This window comes from Loxodonta africana, chromosome 15, assembly GCF_030014295.1.
Source record: "Loxodonta africana isolate mLoxAfr1 chromosome 15, mLoxAfr1.hap2, whole genome shotgun sequence".
Taxonomy (NCBI): domain Eukaryota; kingdom Metazoa; phylum Chordata; class Mammalia; order Proboscidea; family Elephantidae; genus Loxodonta; species Loxodonta africana.
In genome coordinates, this window is record NC_087356.1 from 60,936,781 (window position 1) to 60,960,480 (window position 23,700).

The following is a 23,700-nucleotide window of genomic DNA, read 5'->3' on the forward strand; positions in this document are numbered from 1 at the left end:
GGTGTGTTTTCATCATTATTCACTTAAAAATATTTTTGGATTTTTTCTTTTGATTTCTTGGGTTATTGAGAAGTACATTGTTTAATTTCCAAGTGTGGGGATTTTTCAGCTATCTTTTTGTTGTTGATTTCTAATTTACTTTTGCCAGTGAATATGCTCTGTATGATTTCAGCCTTTTCAAATATATTGAGACTGATTTATGGCCCAGTATATGCTGTATCTTAGAGAAGGAAGTATGTGTCATGGAAAGGATGTGTATTTTGTAATTGTTGGTTGTAGTGTTCTGTAATTGTCAGCTGGATTAAATTGGTTGATAGTATTGTTGAATTCTTCTATATCCTAACTGATTTTGTTTTTTTGTCTGTTTGCTTCTGAGAGGAGTGTTAAAAATCTCCAACTATTATTATGGGTTTGTATATTCATTTAGTTCTGTTAGTTTTTGCTTTACAGGTTTTGAAGCTCTGTTTTCAGATGCATATAATTTTATAATTGTTATGTCTTCCTGATCAATCAACCCTTTTATCATTATGAAATGTCCTACTTTATCTCTGGTATTACTCTTGAAATTCAATTTGTCTGATATGAATTTAAACACATAAGCTTTCTTATGTGTACTGATTTTTCAATCCTTTTAGTTTCAACCTATGTATTTTTATATTTAAAATGTGTCTCTTGTAGACAGCATTTAATTGGGCCTTTCTTTTTAATTCAGTCTGACAATTAATGGTTTTTATTTCATTGTGTTTAGTTCATTTACATAGTGTTTAGTTCATTAACATTTAGTGTAGTATTTGTAGCTGTGCTTAGGTGTACTATCTTGCATTTCTATTTGTCTCATTTGTTTTTTTGTTCCTCTGTTCCACCTTATCTGCCTTCTTTTGGGTTAATCAAATACTTTTTAGTATTTCATTTCATGTCTTCATTTGGATTTTTAGGTATACTTCTTTGTTATTTATTTATTTATTTAAATCGTTGCTCTGGAGATTACAGTAAACATTAAGTTATCATAGCCTCCTTAGAATTAACATTAGACTACTTCATAAAGACTGCGAAAAACTCGCAATAGTATAAGTTCACTCCCTCCATCCTTTGTGCCCTTGTTGTCATATATATTACTTTAATCTACATTATTATTAGTGCTTTAGACAGCCATTTACCCATATATTTACCATTTTTGGTGCTCTTTAGTCCTTCCTGTGGATGTAAATGATTAGATTTTTCATCATTTCCTTTCAGCCCAAAACACTTCCTATAGCATTTCTTCTAGTGTAGGTTCACAGGGGACAGATTCTCTCAACTTCTATTTATTTTATGTGTTTACCTTCTTTCAATATCATAGCCTTGGACTGCCTGTTGTTCAGTGCCTGAAAACAATTAGTTCATAGATTTTTTTCCAAAATGAACTGTCAACCTTTTGGTTAGCAGCTGAGTGTGTTACCCATTGGTCCCACCCAGTGACTCCATAGCTGTTTATGGCAGGAAGGGTAAATTCAGTGCTAATTACTCTGTTATTGCCGAAAGTAGCCATCGCTTCTATTTTATCTTTCTGGAATTCCTTTTACAGTAAGTCCCCAGGTTACAATGTTGGACTTAATAGACAAGTAGTACTTGACCTTTAATGGTATACAAATTGCCCTCACTTTGAAATGATTGATCCAACCCCTATTTGCAACAAATTCATCACGGTCACCTTTACTTGCTGCACATGCAGCTTTTAAATCATTGCACTAAAATAAGGCTAAATAAGAACCATATGCAGCTGTTCTGACTAACCTACAAATTTGACTTAAAGACACAGGAATCGATCTCATTCTTAACCTGGGGATTGCCTGTATTCAGGTGTTGGCTTCTTAAACTTATTTCCTGATTCTCTTATTTTTTTCTTCCTGTATATATATATATATATATTTTTTTTCTTATCTACTTCTTTTGTTTTACTTTCTGGGGAATTTTCTTGACCTTATCTTCAACTCTTTTTTTTTTTTAAATAATTTTTATTGTGCTTTAAGTGAAAGTTTACAAATCAAGTCACTCTGTCACACATAAGCTATATACACCTTACTACGTACTCCCATTTACTCTCCTCCTAATGAGTCAGCCCGCTCCCTCCCTCCAGTCTCTCCTTTCATGACTGTTTTGCCAGTTTCTAACCCTCTCTGCCCTCCCATCTCCCCTCCAGACAGGAGATGCCTACACAGTCTCAAGTGTCCACCTGATACAAGCAGCTCACTCTTCAGCATCTCTCTCCAACCCATTGTCCAGTCCCTTCCGTGTCTGATGAGTTGTCTTTGGGAATGGTTCCTGTCCTGGGCCAACAGAAGGTTTGGGGACCATGACTGCCGGGATTCTTCTAGTCTCAGTCAGACCATTAAGTCTGGTCTTTTTATGAGAATTTGGGGTCTGCATCCCACTGTTCTCCTGCTCCCTCAGGGATTCTCTGTTGTGTTCCCTGTCAGGGCAGTCATCAGTTGTCTTCAACTCTTTTATTGCATTTTAATTTTCCCTATTATTTTTAATCTCTGAGAACTCTTTTTAGTTCTTTGCTGAATTCCCATAAATTGGTCATGTTTCAAGGACTCATTTTTTTTGTTTATCCCTCTTAGGGCAATAATAATAGTTTTTTGGAAGGTGTTTCTTCTGCTTTCTACATTGCTTTTGATTTTTCTTTTGTGTATATTTGTTTTAGTCCCTGTCTTTCATGTTGAGGGTTGTCTTCATTGTCTGGCAATACTTGGGCATCTTTTCATATTTACAAGTGAGGCCCTAGAAGGCTGAACTTTTTCTGTGGGGTCAGGGCTTGTTTCCTGCTCGACCACAGTGTAGAGTGACCAGTAATAACCTGGTCATTTTGTTTGGGGACCCCAAATATTGGTATGTGTCTACGTGTCTTTTTTTTTTTTTTTTTTTTTTTGAGGCAACATCCCCTGAGAAAAGTCCTCCAAACTTCTGATTGAGGAGAATGAACCTGGCTGCCAGCAACTGGGAAACTCATCAGGAAGGAGGCTGGAGGTCTCTAGTGAAGACGTACATTTGTTTCCTTTTAATATTGGTCAGGGAGGCAACCTCCCATGGTGGTAAGAGGAGGAAAGTATTATGCAAATAGCTAAAAATGCTGCAGAACCTTTTTTCTTATGAATGGAATTATCTGAAATGTTTTAACAAAAGACACTAATTAATAGTCATTATTGGACACGAAGACCGAACATAATGTTAATCCTTACTCAAACTACTGTGAAGCAAAATTTAGAAATGTTACAGGCTCCAGGGGCTGGGAGGTTTCTCGCATTTATTTTCAAGCTTTAAACTCCATTGTTATACAGCCTGAAAGACACCCTTTACCAAAAGCAGGAGGAGGAAACAACTTGACGAATAGCATGGCCAGACCCTTTTCTGGATCCAAGTCTTCTCTCAATTCTGGGAAGAAGTCACTTGGAAGAATAATTTTTCTGGGAAGAGGATAATTTACTTCAATAGTGTGGAAGCAAGTTGCAGTTTTAGCCCACAGAGAAACTCAGCCCCAAACGACCTGGCTTGAAGATTGGTTTCCGTCTGTAGCCTTCACATTTTCACAGCTTCTTATTGCCGTGCAGGAGGCTAAAGGAGCTGACAGTGGCAATTTCTATGCCCTATACTAGGAATAAGAGTATCCGCATACATGTTGTTGTTGCTAGGTGCTATTGAATTGATTCAGACTTAGAGACCCTGTGTACAACGGAATGAAACACTGCCCTGTCTTGCGCCATCCTCACGATTGTTGCTATGCTTGAGCCCATTGTTGCAGCCACTGTTTCAATCCGTCTCATTGAGGGTCTTCCTCTTTTTTGCTAACACTCTACCAAGCATGATATCCTTCTCAAGGGACTGATCCCTTCTGATAACATGTCCCAAGTATGTGAGACAAAATCTCACCATCCTCACTTTTAAGAAGCATTGTGGCTGTATTCTTCCAAGACAGATTTGTTCATTCTTTTGGCAGTCCATGATACGTTCAATATTCTTCACCAACACCACCATTCAAAGGCATCAATTCTTCAGCCTTCTTTATTCATTGCCCAGCTTTCGCATGCATCTGAGGCAATTGAGAACACCATCTGGATACAAAAGTACTGTCATTTAAAAAAAATCTTTCTCTCTCTCTTGCTCTTTCTTTTATTTCCCCCTTGGCTCTCCATTCTCTGGACAAAATATTTTCCTGGTAACTGAGGGAAGCTAGGGACTCTGCAAGTGGTATGTATAGAGGAAAGGGAGCTTGCTGAGAAGTGACAGAAGGTAATGGAGCAGAACAGAGCCTGGTAGGATTGAGGGAAAATGCGGAGCCAGGCCTAGAGAGGGTGAGGAGGAGTGAGAGAATCAGAATCAAAAGCTAGAGAGAGAGAGAAAGGCGAGGGACAAGGAAGATGGAGGTAGTGAGATCTAGAAGATAAGGAATCCATATGGAGATTCCTGGTTTTAAGCAAATAGAGATAGAAGGTGATGTGTTTGGTTAGAGGTGTCTGCCAAGGTGGAGCTCAAAGGAGGGAATAATTTTCTGACATGGTTGCTTGGAATTGGAGTGTTTCCTGTTAGAGTAGGAATGTGTGATTCCCCAGGGAAGAGGCAGATCAGCATGCCACCTATTGGGGAGCAAGTAAAAATTAATTCCTGGTTGAGAGGTGGCTCTGCTGGGAGACTTCCTGGAGACTCTTCTTGCCAACCCCCTACGTGACTTTCAAATCAAACTTCTGGGCATGGACAGCTTGTTACCTGGTTTAGTGGTTTATTTGTGTGGGATTTGAACATAAATGCCAGGATATGGAAGTTTGGGATATAATAAGTAAAGCCAGATGTGCTATGGATATCTCGTGATCAAGAGCATTATCTACTTTCTCTTCTAATACACTCTTGCCTACTCACTTTTGGAAAGGAAAATCAGAACACCTAGCATTGGATATAACTGAGTTGGCAGCCAGCACAGGCAGAAACTATAAAGAGAGGAACTGCTGGATGGATGCAAGTTTCTGCAGGATTACTTTACATGAAAAAACAAACAAAAAAACAAACCCATTGCTGCCAAGTTGATTCTGACTCATAGTGACCCTGTAGGACAGAGCAGAACTGCCCCACAGGGTTTCCAAGGAGTGGCTGGCTGGTGGATTCAAACTGCCAGCCTTTTGGTTAGCAGCCAAGTGTTTAACCACTGTGTCACCAGGGCTCCTACTTTATACCAGTGGTTCCCAACTCTGGCTGCACATTACAGTCACCTATAGAGCTTAAAAAATACTGATGCCAGATCTCTACCCCAGATCAGCTGAATCAGAATTGCTGAGGGTAGGCCCTGGCATCTGTATTTCTTTGTATCTCCTCAAGTGATGTTTTAGGGGCAGCCAGAATTGGTAATCACTGCTTTAAACTAATAAAGCTCTCTTTTGGACTTAAACATCTAGAATGTAGTTGGTAAGGAACTTAAAGAATATTACTTAGGCTTATGGGATTTTGGAGACACTGGGCGAATAGGATAAATGGATTTCTCCTTTTCTGTTGCTGTTTATCTTATCCTGCAGTTCGTGTGGTCAGCGTTATTCAGTGGCACGCCCCATGTAGACTCATTAAATGCTCCATCAGCTACAACATTTTACCTGGATTCTAGGAACAAGGTGGTATTCCTTTGTTTGGGCTGGAACGCTTTACCCCTTACAATGCCTAATAAAATAAAATCTGAAAACAAACACCCAGATAGAAATTCCTTCATACAATAAGTGCACCCTTGCTGGAAGATTTGGTTGTAGCATCACCCACCTTGAGTAGGTTCCTTGTTCACCCAAGAATGACCCGTCTGTGAGTTAAAGATCTGTGAGTCAGAATGGCGGTGGCCATCATCCCTCATTGTCCTTTTCTCACCAAGCTGGACTCCGTGACGTGTGCTGTGTGATTGGGGTGCGTTTGCAATTCTGGACACCTCTTCAGCATCCCTCTTTAGACAGTGAATAGCTAGAGTAGCCTCTCAGCCATCTATTCTAAAGATTAGAGGGAATCCAAGTCCTGCAGATGGTCATTCTCAGAATTCCATTTCCCCCCTCCAGATCCATGAGAAAGAGGAGGAAGAGTGCAATGAGAAGGGTGAAAATGATTCTGGTATCAATGAGGAGCCTCTACTCACAGCAGAGCAGGTATGAGTATCTCTAGATTTTTCCTTGAAACTTTTATTCTTCTGATGGAGGAAAAGTTTAAGAGAATATACTTGCCACATCCACATAAGGCAGAAGAAAGACACATGGTCTTGTGGTGGCTGTGTCTGTGATGAAGAGCGTCTTTGATAAGGGATTTCATTTCTCTTATGCCTCAGCTTTCAGCTGCTACAATGTGATTGCAGTGAATACTCAGCACAATTTTGACACTGGGGTGGGTGGGGCCAGTCTTTGAGAACAGCCAGAGACAGGTTCAGTGTTTATTGGCTCCACCTCCTGATGAGCCTGTCCTTATAATTCATTGACTTGAAGATACTTAAACGAGAGTCCCAAATACTTAAAACCAAACCCGTTGCTGCCGAGTCAATTCTGACTCATATCAACCCTGTAGAACAGAGTAGGACTGCTCCATAGGGTTTCTGTGGAGTGGCAGGTGGATTTGAACAGCTGACCTTTTGGCTAGCAGCTCAGCTCTTAACTACTGCACCACCAGGGCTTCCCCAAATACTTGTCTTTCCACAAATAGAAATGGCAGATGAAGCTTTTGTATGATGGATATTTTCTCATATTTCATAGAATACTGAAAATTTTGATCCTTCTAAAAGGATCTTAGAGACACATCTGTCTTTGTTTATGAAAAAAGATATAGTGCTTCACATTTTATTAATGATACTTTGGTTTTAATAATTTATTACTTAGGAAGGATATTATTGAGTCCCTAGATTACTTATTCAACCTTTTCGCCAACAAATATTTACTGAATGCTAATTTTGTACAAGGCCCCATACAAGGTTTCTCAGATTAGCTCTGTCAGGAGCCTTCAGTGCCACAAAGTACTTTTCAGAAGACAGAACTATGCCAATCTGTCGTAAAAGGGTGGGATTTGAGATAGGTAAAGATTAAGAGGTTAAAGGGAACTAGATAAAAAAAGAATAGGAGCTAATAGATATTCTTGTAAATTGTAGATGGAATTAAAAACCAAAAACCAAATCTGTTGCCATTAAGTTGATTCCGACTCATAAGAACCCTATAGGACAGAGTAGAACTGCTCCATAGGATTTCCAAGGAGTGGCTTGTGAATTTGAGCTGCCAACCTTTTGGTTAACAGCTACGCTCTTAAGGGAACTAAAAACCGAAAAACCGAATCCATTGCCACTGAGTCTATTCCAGTTCATAAAAACCCTATAGGACAGAGAAGAATGGCGCTATAGGGTTTCCAAAGCTGTAATCTTTTAAGGAAGCAGACTACCACATCTTTCTCATGCAGAACAGCTGGTGGGTTCGACCTTTCAGTTAGTAGCCGAGTGCTTAAGCACTGCACCACCAGGGCTCCTTTTGAGGGTAATAGGATCCCAGAAATTTGATGATAACTAATCTGAGAGAAAGCAAAACTCAGCCTTAAAATTGTAAAGGTGGGTTGTGTCATTTAGCTGAATGCTGTGAAATGTTTTCCAGGAGTCAAAGCCTAGGTGTTCCCTAAATTTGTGACTAGAAATAAGAAGGCTTGGAAATAAAAAAATAGGAATTATTCTAAAGGAAGAGATCCTAAGCCCTGTTATCTTTGGTCCAATCCAACTTGAAGAAACTCACTTCAAAGTCCACAGTCCAGTGGCCTTGGAGTGTGAATCCATCGCAGCATGGAAAGCAGACAAACGCATCAATGTATTCTTGCAACCAAACTCTTCTACAGGTTTACTTTCAGAGGTGGCTTTTGCTTATTCCATTTTCTTCATGTATGAACAATTAATGCACCCCTATTCCTTTTCGGGGATCCCTGGTGGTACAGTGGTTAAGATCTTGGCTGCTAACCAAAAGGTTGACAGTTTGAATCCGTCAGTTATTTGGAAACCCTGTAGGGTAGTTTTACTCTGTCTTATAGGGTCACTATGAGTTGGAATTGACTTGATGGCAATAGGTTTGGGTTTTTTTGGTTTACTCCTTTTGGGAGGTATCTATTTATGTTCTCTATTTCTAGGAGCTATCCACTGTCAATAATCTGGATTAGAACTGGGCTTCTTATCTATTTTCTGCTTTCCAGGCTCTACCAGTACTTTTATCATTTTATTATCTTTATTCTCATTTGTTGCTGTGCAGTTTCAATGTCTAAGTCAATTCTGGGGAAATAGCTTTTTTCCTCTGTGTAAAAAGTCTTCCCCATTTTGACTTGCCCTGGGAACACTTTGTTTTGCCAGTCATATGTATTGTAACAATTAACGGACTGGATTTTGCATTAAAGTTAAAAGGATAAAATATTCTCCCACTTAGAAATAAAGTGCTCAGCAAATTGAAGTAAGTATTCCCTTCCAGGCAGCTTTGCCTTGTTTTCTGAAAGAATACTTTATTTCCAACAAAAGCACTTATCTAAATGGAGTTCTTGGAAGAGGTTCTACTCTAAGGAATGCTTTACATTAAAGAAAAAGTATATGTAAGCCTCTGGTTGGATCTATTTTTATTATTATTTTATATTTATTAAGTAATGCTATTGCTTTTGGAATGGCACAGACGCCAAATTAGAAACTTCCTTAGCTGACCAAAATTCAAGCCAGAATGTCCTTCTAGCAGAGAACAGAATTAGCCCTTTTTCGGTACCTTCTTCAGGTAATTGAGGAGATTGAGGAAATGATGCAGAACTCCCCAGACCCCGAGGAGGAAGAGGAGGCTGTGGAAGAAGAGGATGGGGGAGAAACCTCCTCCCAGGCAGACTCGGTCCTCCTACAGGAGATGCAGGCCTTGACACAGACCTTCAACAACAACTGGTCCTACGAAGGTGAGGCCCAGGGCAGGTGTGTGGGGATGAAGCACCTATTCTGGGCACCATCTCACATGAGCCCAATAGAACCTCCATCACTTCCCCAAAGCAGAGTCTTATGAATCTTGACTGTCAACAATATCTTTCTCACTTGGCTTTGGGAGAGAAGCAGGATTAGCACTTTTGAAAAAAAATTAAGGCAGCTGAGAAAAATTAAAGTAAAATGGTAAAATAAGACAGTACAAAATACTGGGGAAGCCAGCACAACTTGACCTGGGCAAAGCCATAGAAGCATCACAGATATGTCCAAACTCCCATAGGGATCAATTTACTGGGCTGAGGGCTAGGAACCATGGTATTGGGGGACATCGAGCTCAACTGGCATAATATAGTTTATACAGAAAATGTTCTATATCCTACTTTGGTGAGTAGCATCTGGGGTCTTAAAAAGCTCGTGAGTGGCCATCTAAGATACGTCTACAAGTCCCACCCTGTCTGGAGCAAGGGAGAATGAAGAAAACCAAAGACACAAGGGAAAGATTAGTCCAAAGGACTAATGGAGCACAACTACCACAGCCTCCACCAAACTGATTCTAGCGCAACTAGAAGGTGCCCAGCTACCACCACTGACTGCTCTGACAGGGATCACAATAGAGGGTCCTGGACAGAGCTGGGGAAAAATGTACAACAAAATTCAAACTCACAAACAAACAAAAAAACATGCTTACTGGTCTGATGGAGACTGGAGAAACCCCAAGAATATGGCCCCTGGAGACTCTTTTAATTCAGTACTGAGGTTCACTCTTCATCCAAAGATTAGACAAGCCCATAAAACACATAGCTCAACCATGTATATGAGACTAAATGGGCACACCAGCCTGAGGCAAGGATGAGAAGGCAGGAGGGGACAAGAAAGCTGGATGAATAGAAATGAGGAACCCAAGGTTGAGAAGCGGAGAGTGTTGACACGTGGCAGGGTTGGCAACCAATGTCACAAAACAAGATGAGTATTAATTGTTTAATGAGAAACTAATTTGCTCTGTAAACCTTCACCTAAAGCACAATAAAAAAAGGAAGAAAAAAATAATAAAGTAAAGTGGTAAAACTAACCACAGAACAGTACAAAGGCAGAGTAAGTAGAAGAAATTGAAACTACTATCCAATGGCAACGAGTGAAGCTTCCATAAAATTAATAGGGGGAAAAACTACAAGACGAAATGATAATATCTCATATTTTTGGAGTGCTTTTTATAAGCAGATCTTGTTCTAAGACTTTATATGCATAATCTCACGCCAACCCCATTAAACCAAAATGAAACCAAACTTGTTGCCATCAAGTCAATTCCAACTCATGGTGACCCCATGTGTTAGAGTAGAACTGCTCCATAGTATTTTCTTGGCTGTCATCTTTATGGAAGGAGATCACCAGGCCTTTCTTTCACAGTGCTTCTAGGTGGGTTTGAACCGCCAACCTTTAGGTTAGTAGTCAAGAACAAACCATTTGTACCACTCAGGGACCTTCCCAGCCCCACTTGGGTTGAGTCTTAGAGAGGAGCCTCAGACTTGCAACTTGTCCAAAGCCACATACAAGTTGTAAGTGGTGGAGCCAAAATTCGAAGCCAGGTAGGTGAACTCCAGAGTCCACACTCTTCATCACTTCGTGATATTAACTCTTGGAACACAGGTTTATAGTAATTATCATCAGGCTAAGAAAGTGCTGGCTGAAATGTGAAATGAAAACAAATCTAACATGGCAAAGGCAGAATTGAGTATAAAGTTCATTTATCTTCAGGGATAATGATGCCAGTACTCCAGAAAGAACAGACCCATTCGTGGAGGCACAGAGATTTAGAAATTATGCAGAGAGGAGGTGGACTGATCACAGTGTAGAGGTCCAAGTAAGGGTTAAAACCAGTTGGTGTTGCATTTACTCTGGGTGTCAGAGTAGAACTGTGCTCCGCAGGGTTTTCAATGGCTGATTTTTTGAAAGTAGAGCTCCAGGCCTTTCTTCCAAGGCATCTCTGAGTGGACTCAAACCTCTAACCTTTTGGTTAGCAGCCGAGCGTGTTAATTGTTTGCACCACCCGGGAACTCTTGAGCAATAGAGGCATGCTCTGAAGAGCTGCACCCTGAAAGTTAAACTCTGACTCTGAGGAGTGGGAGCAGGGTGACAGCCAGCAGAACAACTCTATTCGGGGGGACGGAGTGGTGCTGGCTGAGGTGCGGCATCCATAGCGGCCCCAATTGTGCCATTCTCAGCCACACAAAGGCTCCAGACATAGACACAGTGAGCAAAAGAATCACGAAAACAGCTGAAATGCGGAGTGAAATGGCAAAAAAGGAGGAGGACAGCTCCAAAGAGCTAAATAAAGGGGAGAGTTGAACCTAGTCAGCAAATATCCAGGCCCCAGCAGAAAGAACAAGGAAAATGGATTCTGAGGTAACAACAAAAGATACCATTAGAAAGGGACATATTTGAAAATATGACTCCCCCCATCTCTTCTAAGTGAAGAACTCTCAGGGGACAAGAAGTTAAAATACTTGCTGCTTCCAGTGATCTCAGGGTCCCTTCTCTTTTTTCTGCAAGTAGTGGAACACCTGTACCAACTAGCTAGGTCTCAAGGTGTTCTCAGGTACATGTTGCTGTCTTCCATAGTCCACATCTTGTTGAATGCGTGTCCCATGACACAGAGCCATAGGTGGAAAGAAGGCCTCAGATCTCTCTGCTGCTTTTCTTTTTTTCAAGGATTTTAACTTATTTTTTATTGTTGTAAAATTATATATAACACAACATTTGCCTATTTAACATTGTCCATGTGTACAATTTAGAGGGATCAGTTACATTTATCAAGTTGTGGAGCCATCACCAATATCCATTGCCAAATTTTCCATTGCCATAAACAGAAACCCAGTGCTTCCTCAACACTGACTCTCCCTTCTCCCTCCCCTCACTCTCTGCTTGTTTTGCTGTCAGCGATGTCTCCATTGGTTCTTGGAAATAAACACCACCTTTCTATTGCTCTTCAGCACAGACTCCAAAAACCTCCTCTTGGTGTTTTTTCTTGACTCTTGACCCATTTCACATGAGGAATATTACGGAGACAGGAGGAAAAACAGGGAGACAGAACAAGGGGTCAAAAAGCTATGTGTTTGTCTACGATCTGCTGCAGTTTTGCGGACAGAGTCTGCAGACTTCTTTGGGGTCTGTTTCTTCTTCCTCCTCGGTTGCTTGAGAGTGCTGCTCTCCTCTGTGGAAGACATCCTGGGGGCCCCTCCCTTCCTAGCATGCCCTTAAATTGTGAAGGTCTCTGCTGGACCTTATAGAGTTGGAAGGGTTCTCCTCCTGAGGGGCAGTCCTATCTCTCGTAGTGGTGGCACCAGGAGCCTCCCGTGGGATCTGGCTTGGATGCAGGGGCTACCTGCGGGATGGTTTCTCCCCACAGGACTGAGGCATATGTCAGGGTCAGAGCTGACTGAGCTGCTGGATCAGGTGGAGGGGGCCATCCGTGACTTCTCAGAGGAGCTGGTCCAACAGCTGGCCCGCCGGGACGAGCTGGAGTTTGAAAAGGAAGTGAAGAACTCCTTCATCACGGTGCTTATTGAGGTTCAGAATAAGCAGAAGGAGCAGCGAGAACTGATGAAAAAGAGGCGGAAAGAGAAGGGACTGAGCCTGCAGAGCAGCCGAATAGAGAAGGGAAACCAGATGCCTCTAAAGGTATGTGAAAAGCCCAGCCAGGGACTAGGTGTTTCCAACACGGAGCCCTGGCTATTTCAGGTCCCAACGCAACCCTTCTGTAGACTCATTGTAAACAAACATTTACTGAGCAGTGACTATGAGTGCAGCACTATGAGAGACAATGAGATCTCAAAGTGGGGAAGATGGTGCCCAGAGGACTCACAGTCTAACTGGGGAGGCAGGATGTAAACATTAAGAAATGATTGAATAGGGCATGTGTCCTCTGTGGGCAAGACCTTAGAAGGTGGGGAGAAGGTCTTCGAATGGAATGGAGATACACCTGGGACTTTGGGTCAGAATTTCTGCTATGGGCATAGCTTATAGTCCTGACTCATCTCTTTAGGGTGTGTGTAGAATGTTTCAGGGATTGAAAATTATCGGATGCCTTATTGCCACATTGACAGAATTCTTCAAACCAATGGTCCTTAACCAGGGAAGCTCAGCTGAGGCATCTAAGGAGCTCTATGCTGGACCTACTGAATTGGGCCTTGTTGTTTTGTTAGTTGTTGAGTTGATTCCAACTCCTGGCAACCCCATGTGTTCAAAGTAGAACTGCTCCATAGTGTTTTCAATGGCTGCGACCTTTAGGAGGCAGATCACCAGGACTATCCTCCAAGGCACCTCTGGGTGGGTTTGAACCACAAACTTTTTGGCTAATAGTTGAGTGTTTAACTGTTTGCGCCACCCAGGGACCCAACTGGGCGTATGTATGCACTTTTTGAAAAATCCTTCCCAGATAAGGACAATTGCTTGTAACCTGTCCTTCCTGGTGGCGGAACATTTATTTTTTCTGCCTAAGATCTTTGCAACACCATCTATTTAAGTTTTACTGTATTGCTTTATTTTTCTGTTTATACAATGGAGGATGAGATGGGGAGACCTGAGGAAGGAAGAGGGTCTTGTTGCTCTGGGGGACTTACTAAGGTAAGGGTCTTTGAGACAGAGTCTTTGAGATTCTACTAGTTATTCTTGCAAGGTTCAGGCTTAAATTTTGGCCTTTTAGCTCAGGTCTTACCTTTACTTTCTAGTCACAGAAGCCTGGGCTAGAGTGATTACAGGCTGGCCTGGGTCATTTAGGGAAGACACATATGTCTCTGGGGTGACTATGGAGCGGGAAGCATTTGCCCTTCCTGAGTCTCTCTCCTCTCTCCCAGCGCTTCAGCATGGAGGGCATCTCCAGCATTCTGCAAAGCAGCATCCGCCAGACCTTTGGCTCCTCGGGGACCGACAAACAGGTACGGGTGGTCTCCCTGTTCCCAGCCTCTTACAACTGGGTCTCCTTAACAAAGAGTGGGAATAGTGATTCACTAGAATTATCTCAGCATTTGGGCAAGAAAAATCCTAAAATTTTCTTCCACTCTTAAGAAAGAACAGAAAATGTCTTCTTAAAGGTAAACATTATTTTGAGCTTCAATACTCTAGGATGTGGATAAAATTTAAAGTCAATGTGACTTGTAGGCCTACAGATTAAGTTGTTTTCAGAGGAAAATCCATTAACAGGGAATCCACTTCATGATATATCCCGTTCAAGAGCTTAATCAACTCTACCACATTGGATCACCAATTATGCCAATACCAAGACTATATTTTCAACTGTCTTGCTTTGTTATCTCCTCTTTGGCTCCATTTAGCTCATAACTTGCCTGAGAAGTAGCTGGCATTTCTGGTTGTTAATACGGTGTTTAACTTTTATTGAGTGTCTGTTATGTGCTCAGCTCTGGTAGACCCTTGGGTACCAAAAAGAAAACCCAAATCCGTTGCCGTCGAGTCAATTCCGACTCATAGCAACCCCATAGGACAGAGTAGAACTGCCCCATTGGATTTCCAAGGAGCAGCTGGTGGATTTGAACTGCCATCCTTTTAGTTAGCAGCCAAGCTCTTAACCACTGTGCCACCAGGGCTCCAGGCGCCTTGGGTACACAGGTGAATAAGTCGTGGTCCCTGCTCTTATCCAGTACACAAGCTAATAGAGGTGCCAGGTATGTAATAGACCTGCTTGAAATTGTGGAATAAGTGTATATGAAATGTGTTTGCATTTCAAACATGTTTATAGTTGAATCCTAAGTGTCAGGATTCTAGAAGTGTAGCGTGGGAAGGGGTTTTAACCCAGCCCTTTCATTTTAGAGGCCCAGAGAGATTAGGCACTGTCTCAAAGCCACACTGCCCCTGGCAGAGACAAGATTAAAATACAAGCCTCTCGGCTCTTGGTCTAGAGCTTTTCTTGCTCACCACCCCAGGGTCCCTTATGACCCTTTGAGGTCTCTCCAGCCTAAAGGAGCCCTGGTGGTGCCATGTTTAAGCACTCTGCCGCTAACCGGAAGGTTGGTGGTTTGAACCCACCAGCTGCTCCACAGGAGAAAGATGTGACAGTCTGCTTCCATAAAGATTACAGCCTTGGAAACCCTATGGGGCAGTTCTGCTCTGTCCTATAGAGCTTCTATGAGTCTGTGAGTCTGTTCTATAGAGTTAATATAGTCAGAATCGACTCCATGGCAATGGGTTTGGTTTTTTTGGAAGACGCTGGTTTTGTTGCAGAAGCATCTCATGTCCAGCAGAGGGAGCAAATCAGACACCCAAGACCAGATGGAATGGAGGTTCTCGGCAGGCAGTTTTGACAAAACAGAAAATAGACAATTCATCGCCAAATTGTACTGCAAAGGATAAGAAAATATAATTCTCTTAAGATGTTCTGTGCTCTCAGCCTGAAGGAGAAAAAGCTGGCCAAAAAACAAAACGAACCAAAAAGACCCAAACCTACTGCCGTCAAGTTGATTCCGACCAGGATTCCTAAATAACCAAAAAGTTTTTAGTATAGAAAGAACGAAGAAGTTGGAATGGAGAAAATTTATCCTGGCTAATACAGCAAAGTCTGACTTTTAAAGAGCTTTTTTCTGAAAATGGGAAAAAAGGATGCTGAAATAGTGGTGTGGAGATGATCATGGGTGTTGTGAGAATGTCAAATTTGATGAAGTGTGTTTCTTAGAGAAAAGCACAGTCTTCGTGCAAATCGTCGACTCTATCTCAGCCCCAGAGGGCCATGTCTTGTGTCTCAAGCGCTGTGTGCTGTGTTTCTCTTGTAGTATCTGAACACAGTCATCCCTTATGAGAAGAAAGCGGCCCCTCCGTCAGTAGAAGATCTGCAGATGCTGACAAACAGTGAGTTCCTCTTATTCCCAGAGAGACTGGCTGCGCGGTTTGCTCCCTCCCTGCCTCTCAGTTGCACCCCTGGTGCTCCAGTTTCCTGAGACCAGTTCTAGATGGCCCCCAATACACTCCATATCATCTCCCACTTCCTTCTGTGAATAGGAAAAATGAAAACATTCTGCAGTGATTCCCTATTCCTGTAAGGAGAGACTTGCCAGGAAACAAGGAGTTGGTGAAAGGGACGGGGAAGGGGCCAGTACAGGTATGGGGGACTTTTTGTGGTTTGCCTGGCAGTTGGCAAGGCTTTGGGGGTCTTCCTTAGCAGTTCTCCTTTTCTCGAATTTGCCTAGCCAGGGCTGGTGCACCAGATGCAGGAATTTTGGCCTATAGGATCAGCTCTAGTTTTGACAAGAAGTCACAGGCCTGGTAGTAGGGATGGGTGTGGTGGGGCAAGGCTGATTAGAATGAATAGAGTCTTGTTTTCCTTTCAGGAAATGACTGCCTCCTCTCCTTCACTTTGGCTCAATTGTCAAATATTAATAAACCTTCTGAGCTATGGGAGAAAGCAGTATATAATAAAGAGCCTTTCACGGGCAACATCTTTTTATATACATTAGACATTACTGCCCCCAAAGGGCTGGGGGCACTTAGTGTCAGCCATCAGTGTCAGCTTGGCTCTTTTAGGAAGGGAAAAACCCTAGACTGAGAGGTGGTGACAGGCTTAATGAATCATGAGAGCTCCCATTTCCCTGGCAACCGCACACTGCGGGGTGTCACACACACAGGGTTCCCCGGCCCCCACACACTGCAGAGAGTCACACACGCACAGGGCTGCCTGGCCCACTGCACCTGGAGGGAAGGCGTGCAAGACTGTTTGATCCCCAGGGAAGGGCAGAAGAGCTGAGGACCTAGTGCCAAAGGTGACCAGATATGTTCATTGGTATCGTTCTGGAGAATGGAAATCCTGCCTATGCCAGCAGATATTCAAGACGCTGCGTCCTTGAGACTCTGCAATTTTAAATTCAAAATACATTGGCTTGCTCTTAGCTCATTTTAAACTCCTTTATTTGCATAGATATGCACTAATATTTTTTAAAGGGGCAGACAGAAATGAACTGGCGCGTATAGGCATTTGTGTTTTCACAGATAGTAAGCATTTGGAAAATAATATAAATAAATTATTACAGAGGTTGCTCTATGCAAAGTACTCTCTCTTGAGCTTAAAGAAAAGGAAAAGCTATCTATTACAGATACCCATTGAGGAATCCAGGGTGAAATCCTTTCGTTCTAATTAAGAAATAGACTTGCTTATATTCTGAGTGGGTTTGTGTGCATTTTTCAAGTTCATTAAAAAACAATTATAGCTAGAATGTGGCTATCATTTAGAATACTTGGAAAATATGAAAAAGTGAAAAAAAAATTACTCCACTCTCAGGCACTGTTCTTCCCCTGCTCCTGATTGTTTGATTCAAGTCCTGTTATCCTGCCTTGAAACTTAGCAAGGCCATCAGTGGAGGGTAAGGACATGGAAATGGTCTGCCTTCATGGTTGCCTCTTGACCCCAGCTTTCAGTGCCAGCTGATCTTTATTGTTTTACCTGCTTACTAAAGTAGTACATGCTCACTGAAAAAAGCCAGACACTATAAAAATACAGTGTAGAAAGAAAAGTTCCCTATAGCCTTACACTCAGAGTAATCACTTGTAACAATTTCATGCACATTCTTCCAGGTTTTTTCCTATGACTATTAGAATTTATTTGTTTGTTAAAAATATAATACATAATGTTCTGTGACTTTTTTTTTTTACTGAATAATTGCATCTTGCATATATATATATATATATATATATATATGTATACACACACACGCACATGTTGTTGTTGTTAGGTGCTGTTGCGTTGTTCTGACTTGTTGCAATACCTTGTACGACATAAAGAATGAAATACTGCCCAATCCTGCGCCATCCTCACAGTCCTTGCTATGCTTGAGCCCATTGCTGCAGCCACTGTGTCAATCCATCTTGTCGAGGGTCTTGCTCTTTTTAACTCACCCTCTACTTTACCAGGCATGGTGTCCTTTTCCAGGAACTGGTCCCTCCTGATAACAAGTCCAAAGTATGTGAGACAAAGTCTCACCATCCTCACTTCTAAGGAACGTTCTGGGTGTACTTCCTCTAAGCCAGATAGGTTCGTTCTTCTGGCAGTCCTTGGTATATTCAATATTCTTTGCCAACACCATAATTCAAAGGCATCAATTCCTCTTCAGCCTTCCTTATTCTTTGCCCAGCTTTCGCATGCATGTGAGGCGATTGAAAATACCGTGGCTTGGGTCAGGTACACCTAAGCTCTCAAAATGATGTCTTTGCTTTTTAACACTTTAAAGAGGTATTTTGCAGCAGATTTGCCTAAAGCAGTACACGATTTCTTGACTGCTGCCTCCATGGGCATTAATTGTGGATTCAAGTAAAACGGAACCCTCAACAACATCAGTATTGTTTCTGTCTATCGTGATGTCACTTATTGGTTCAGTTGTGAGGATTTTTGTTTTCTTTATGTTGAGGTGTAATCCATACTGAAGGCTGTGGTCTTTGATCTTCATCAGTAAGTGTTTTAAGTTCTCTTTGCTTTCAGCAAGTAAGGTTGTGTTATCTGCATAATGTAGGTTGTTAATGAATCTTCCTCCAATCCTGATGTCATGTTCTTCTTCATCTAGTCCATCTTCTCAAATTATTTGCTCAGCATACAGATTGAATAGGTATGATGAAAGAATACAACCCTGACGCACAACTTCCCTGACTTTAAACCAATCCGTATCCCCTTGTTCTGTCCAAACAACTGCCTCTTGATCTATGTAAAGGTTCCTCATGAGCACAATTAAGTGTTCTGGAATTCCCATTCTTTGCAGTGTTATCCATAATTTGTTATGGTCCACACAGTGGAATGCTTTTGCACGGTCAATAAAACACAGGTAAACATCCTTCTGGTATTCTCTGCCTTCAGCCAAGATCCATCTGACATCAGCAAGTATATCACTTGTCCCACATCCCCTTCTGAATCTGGTTTGAACTTCTGGCAGTTCCCTGTCAATGTACTGCTGCAATTGTTTTTGAATCATCTTCAGGAAAATTTTACTTGCGTGTGATATTAATGATATTGTTCGATAATTTCCACATTCAGTTGGATTATCTTTCTTTGGAATGGGCACAAATAAACGGACTTCTTCCAGTCGGTTGGCCAGGTAGCTGTCTTCCAAATTTCTTGGCGTAGATAAGTGAGCACTTCCAGTGCTGCATTCATTTGTTGAAACATCTCAGTTGGTATTCCACCTATTCCTGAAGCCTTGTTTCTCACCAATGCCTTCAGTGCAACTTGTATTTCTTCCTTCAGTACCATCAGTTCTTGATCATATGCTACCTCCTGAAATGGTTGAACATCTACCAGTTCTTTTTGGTACAATGACTCTGTGTATTCCTTCTATCTTCTTTTGATGCTCCCTGTGTCACTCAATATTTTGCCCATAGAATCCTTCAATATTGCAACTCAAGGCATGAATTTTTTTCAGCTCTTTCAGCTTGAGAAATGCCGAGTGTGTTCTTCCCTTTTGGTTTTCTAACTCCAGGTCTTTGCACATTTCATTATAGTACTTTAATTTGTCTTCTCGAGCCACCCTTTGAAATCTTCCGTTCAGCTCTTTTACTTCATCATTTCCTCCGTTTGCTTTAGCTACTCTGTGTTCAAGAGGAAGTTGCAGAGTCTCTTCTGACATCCATTTTGGTTTCCTGTTTCTTTCCTGCCTTTTAATGACCTTTTGCTTCCTTCATGTGTGATGTCCTTGATGTCATTCCACAACTCATTTGGTCTTCAGTCATTACTGTTCAATGCATCAAATCTATTCTCGAGATGGTCTCTACATTCAGGTGGGATGTACTCAAGGTTGTACTTTGGCTCTTGTGGACTTATTTTAATTTTTTTCAGCTTCAGCATGAACTTGCATGTGAGCAATTGATAGTCTGTTTTGCTCAATTTTTAAATACAGCTGTAGAACTACCCTGAATAAATGTATCATCATTTTAAGAGATCTATTGACTGACACTACCACTACCCTCCATTTTTTGATATTATAAACAATGTCCAGCTACTTTCTTGAAGAATTTCCATAATATGAATGCAGGAAGCTACTATTTAGTTTAATAACAGAAAAACTATTTTTAAAACTTTTATAACGAGTCTTTAGGCTTTAATAACTTCCCTCTTGTTTGCTTCATATATAGCTCATGTACTGTTTTAACAAGAAGTCTTTAAAACTCCTTGAGAGTCCATAATTCTTTTGCATCTCCACAAATTCCAGCATAGTACATGATGTAGAATTTAACAAAGTAAATATTTGTTGAATTAAATTCTTTTGTTAATAATGAATTTGAGGTGAGATATTTCTTTAAAAAAAGTCTGTTTGTATCAACAGAATGTCTTTAAATACCTTTAAAGTTTTATTTGTGATTCAGTGATGTGACAATTCTTATCCTGAAGAGTTAGATTGACTGCATCTGAAAGTGATCTTTCTAACTGCTTTATTTGTTTTTATGATTATTAAAGATACATGCTTAAAAGATTATATGGAAATTATAGATGAGCAAAAATAAAATGGTTTAAAAAGGAAAAGTAAAGTCACTGATGGGCCCACCCCCCAGAGACAGCCGCTGTGGCTCTTTTGATGGGCTCTCCACCTTCACCTTGTCAAATGTTGACTCCAGACAGAGACTTCTAGACTTCAGGTAGCATAATACTCAATGAATATCTGGTTTCCTTGAATCATTTCTCACTCACTTTGGGTTGGTAGGTTGTTTGCCTTTCAAGCGAGCTTTACACCCTGATGGTGTCTTGAGTTATCTCTCTCTCCTTCCCTAGTTCTCTTTGCCATGAAGGAGGACAATGAGAAGGTGCCTTCTTTGCTAACGGACTACATTTTAAAAGGTAAGGGCAGCCCCAGGCCTTCTGCAGCAGAAACGGTTCTATAGAAACCCTCCCTGGGATTTCAACTCCAGGTGTTGAACCCAATCCGAGCCATTCAAGAGCATCTTAGTCAGGCCAGACTGGGGTTTAGGGGCAGGAAACTTAGTGAACAATTGTGAGGCCCTCACAAGAATGATTTTTGCAGTTGAATTGTGCTAGGAGGCCTGAAAAGGAGATTCCATCTTCCCCAAGTTACCATAATGACTCCACATGTGGAGTAGCCAAACCAACAAAGGATTTGAAAATTCAGTGGAGTCTGGGCTATTTACTTGGGAAAAAATGAAGCCTGAGGAAAACTTGAATGCTTTTCAAGTACTTGAAAGGAAACTGTAGTCATGATTATCTACATTCTTGCATAACCTCCTTTAAAAAAAATTTTTTTTTAACCTTTTATCATGGAAACTTTTAACATACACAAAAGTAGAGCGAAGGGTATAATGAACCCTGATATACTTATCATCCAGCTTCAACAATTGTTAACTCTTGGCCAATTTTGTTTCATTTATAACCCCACCCAACTTTTCTCCTTCATATCATTTTGAAGTAAATCCTAGTCATTGTATTTTTTCATCCATAAATATTTCAGTTTACATTTCTAAGATGTAAAAAAAACATAACTACAATACCATAATCACAACTAAAAAAATCAAGAACTTCTTCATATCATTGAATATCCAATCAGTGTTCAAATTCTCCCCTAATTTTTTTTTTCAGTTTATCTGTTTGAATCGGGATCCAAAAATGATCTATACATTGCAATTGGATAAAATGTCGAAAGTCTCTTTTTATGTATATGGGTTGCCATTTCCTCGCTCTTGCTCATTCCTTGAAATTTTTTTTGTTGGAGAAACCAGGTCATTTGTCCCGTGGAATTTCCTCATTCTGGATTTTCCTAATTGCATCCCCATGGTATAATTTAATATGGTCTTCCATCTCCTCTATTTCCTGCTAGCTGGGAGAGCTAGAGGGTAGCTTAGATTCAGCATCAAATTTTTTGAGAAGCATTGCATGGCTACGAGCTTCTACTGGGAGATATGTACAGTCTGGTTGTCTTTCTTTTTGTGATGTTAATAACGTTGGTCATCATTTATTCTCAGATTCATCCTTTTATTAGGTTTTTCTCCACATATACTCAAACCTTTGGATAGTTTTAGAGGATTAGTGGACCTCAGTTAAGAACCCTGGAGCTATATTGTATCCATAAGGATCAGACAGATTAATCTTGTATTTCAGCGGGAGGAATTTAGGTGAAATATTGCCCAGAAATTTGACTCTTAAAAGGTTTTAAAAGAACGGTAAATTTCTCAAAGGAGGATTCAGAGGAGGCTTATATAGCAGTCTGGGAGTCTGAGGGCTAGACTTTATCCTCATGATTCACTGAAATGCCAAATAATTTACAAATAATAGTTAACATTTATTAAGCACTTTCTGTATGCCCCTCAGCAACTTTTTGAGGTCAGTACAGGCACATTTTATTGTAGAGATGAAGAAAAAAACAGGCACAGATGGCTAAGGAATTTCCTGAAGTTGTGAAGTTAGCAATAGTCGGATCCAGGATTTGAACCCAGAGACTGTACACCTAATCCTCACACTGAACAACGCACCTATCATTGTCTTTTTCTCCTTCTGGACCCAATGCCAACCAAACCAAACCCATTGCTGTCGAGTTGATTCCGACTCATAGCGACTCTATAGGACAGAGTAGAGTTTCCAAGGAGCACCTGGTGGATTTGAGCTGCTGACCTTTTGGTTAGCAGCTGTAGTACTTAACCACTATGCCACCAGGGTTTCCCTGGACCCAATACATGACTGCAATTTCCGCCTTGCTTTAAGGGGTAGTTCTTTGCTCAGAACACTGGAGAAAGCCATGTGCTCTCTGCCAGGGCCACCCTGGGCTGACAGCTGCTGACCTGTGGCTCCACTCTGACCTCTCTCCTCTCTTCTCTTTTCAGTGCTCTGTCCTACCTAACCTTGCTCTTTGGAACAGCTTGCTGCAGGAGGTCACCGAGCAAGAGTTCATTCGATCACAGGGACTGCATGACACCACGTAACCTCCAACGTGTATTTAAACGTGTATAGCTTAACCGGGATTAAACATGAGCAACGCGGGGTCTTTGCTGTTGGCTTCTAGTCCTAGTAACCATTGGATGCATGACCGAGGGGCGGGGCTGGTGATAGTGCCTCCTCTCCACCTACGCTGGAGGAGGGCAAGTGCTTTCACCACTCATTATGTAGTCTGGCTCTAGCCCTTAAACTCAGTTTACACTCTAAGACTAATTTTGAAATAAAACCTCATTTAATTAACAATTGTCATGTGTTTGGAGTGTGATGTCCATTGGCCCTCTGTTCCAAACCCTCTAGAGAAAGAGCATGTAACTGCCCTGACGGGAGGTCTCGTGGCCCCTGGCAACCAGCACAGTGTTTAGAACCAGGAGCATGCCCTGTCGCGGGTCGTAGCGATGCAGTGAGGCTGCATACGGTACAGGCAGAAGGAGGAGCCGTCCACAGAACTCCTGATGAGACTTTGCTGCTTGGAAGCATTAAAGGGAGCTGAATGCTGTACTGTTGGAACTAGCTGGTCAGAGGGTCGTCAGACTAGGTGGGGAGACTGTGAAGTCAGCAGACATGGAGGCCTCTTCCAGCCCTACATGGAGACCTTGAGGCTTGGAGGGCTGGAGGGAGTCAGCTGTGAGTTCTTCCCAACATGGGGTTGCTGCTCCTTTCCTGCAGTTAGTGACCCCACTACTCCCTGACTGCCCTAAACAACCCCTGGGAACAGTGTCCTCTGACCTTGCATGCCTTCCCCGTCCCTTCCTGCAGTCTTAAAAGGCCAGCAGCTCTGACTCCTATGTCCTGTCCCCGACATCTGTGGCAGGTAGTGGGCAGACTGACCTACAGG

General features: G+C 41.7%; 1 protein-coding gene across 1 annotated transcript in view; it reads left to right on the plus strand.

Annotated features, from left to right (window-relative positions):
• Positions 1 to 23,108, plus strand: part of FEZ1 (fasciculation and elongation protein zeta 1) — a 44,712-nt gene extending 21,604 nt beyond the window's left edge. The window contains exons 4-10 of the mRNA XM_010597148.3: positions 6,060 to 6,146; positions 8,763 to 8,931; positions 12,357 to 12,628; positions 13,804 to 13,884; positions 15,730 to 15,805; positions 20,697 to 20,762; positions 22,754 to 23,108. Coding sequence (XP_010595450.1) covers positions 6,060 to 6,146; positions 8,763 to 8,931; positions 12,357 to 12,628; positions 13,804 to 13,884; positions 15,730 to 15,805; positions 20,697 to 20,762; positions 22,754 to 22,770 — 768 coding nt within the window. The 3' untranslated portion in view covers positions 22,771 to 23,108. The remainder of the gene's footprint in view (positions 1 to 6,059; positions 6,147 to 8,762; positions 8,932 to 12,356; positions 12,629 to 13,803; positions 13,885 to 15,729; positions 15,806 to 20,696; positions 20,763 to 22,753) is intronic.
• The last annotated feature ends 592 nt before the right edge of the window (positions 23,109 to 23,700 follow it).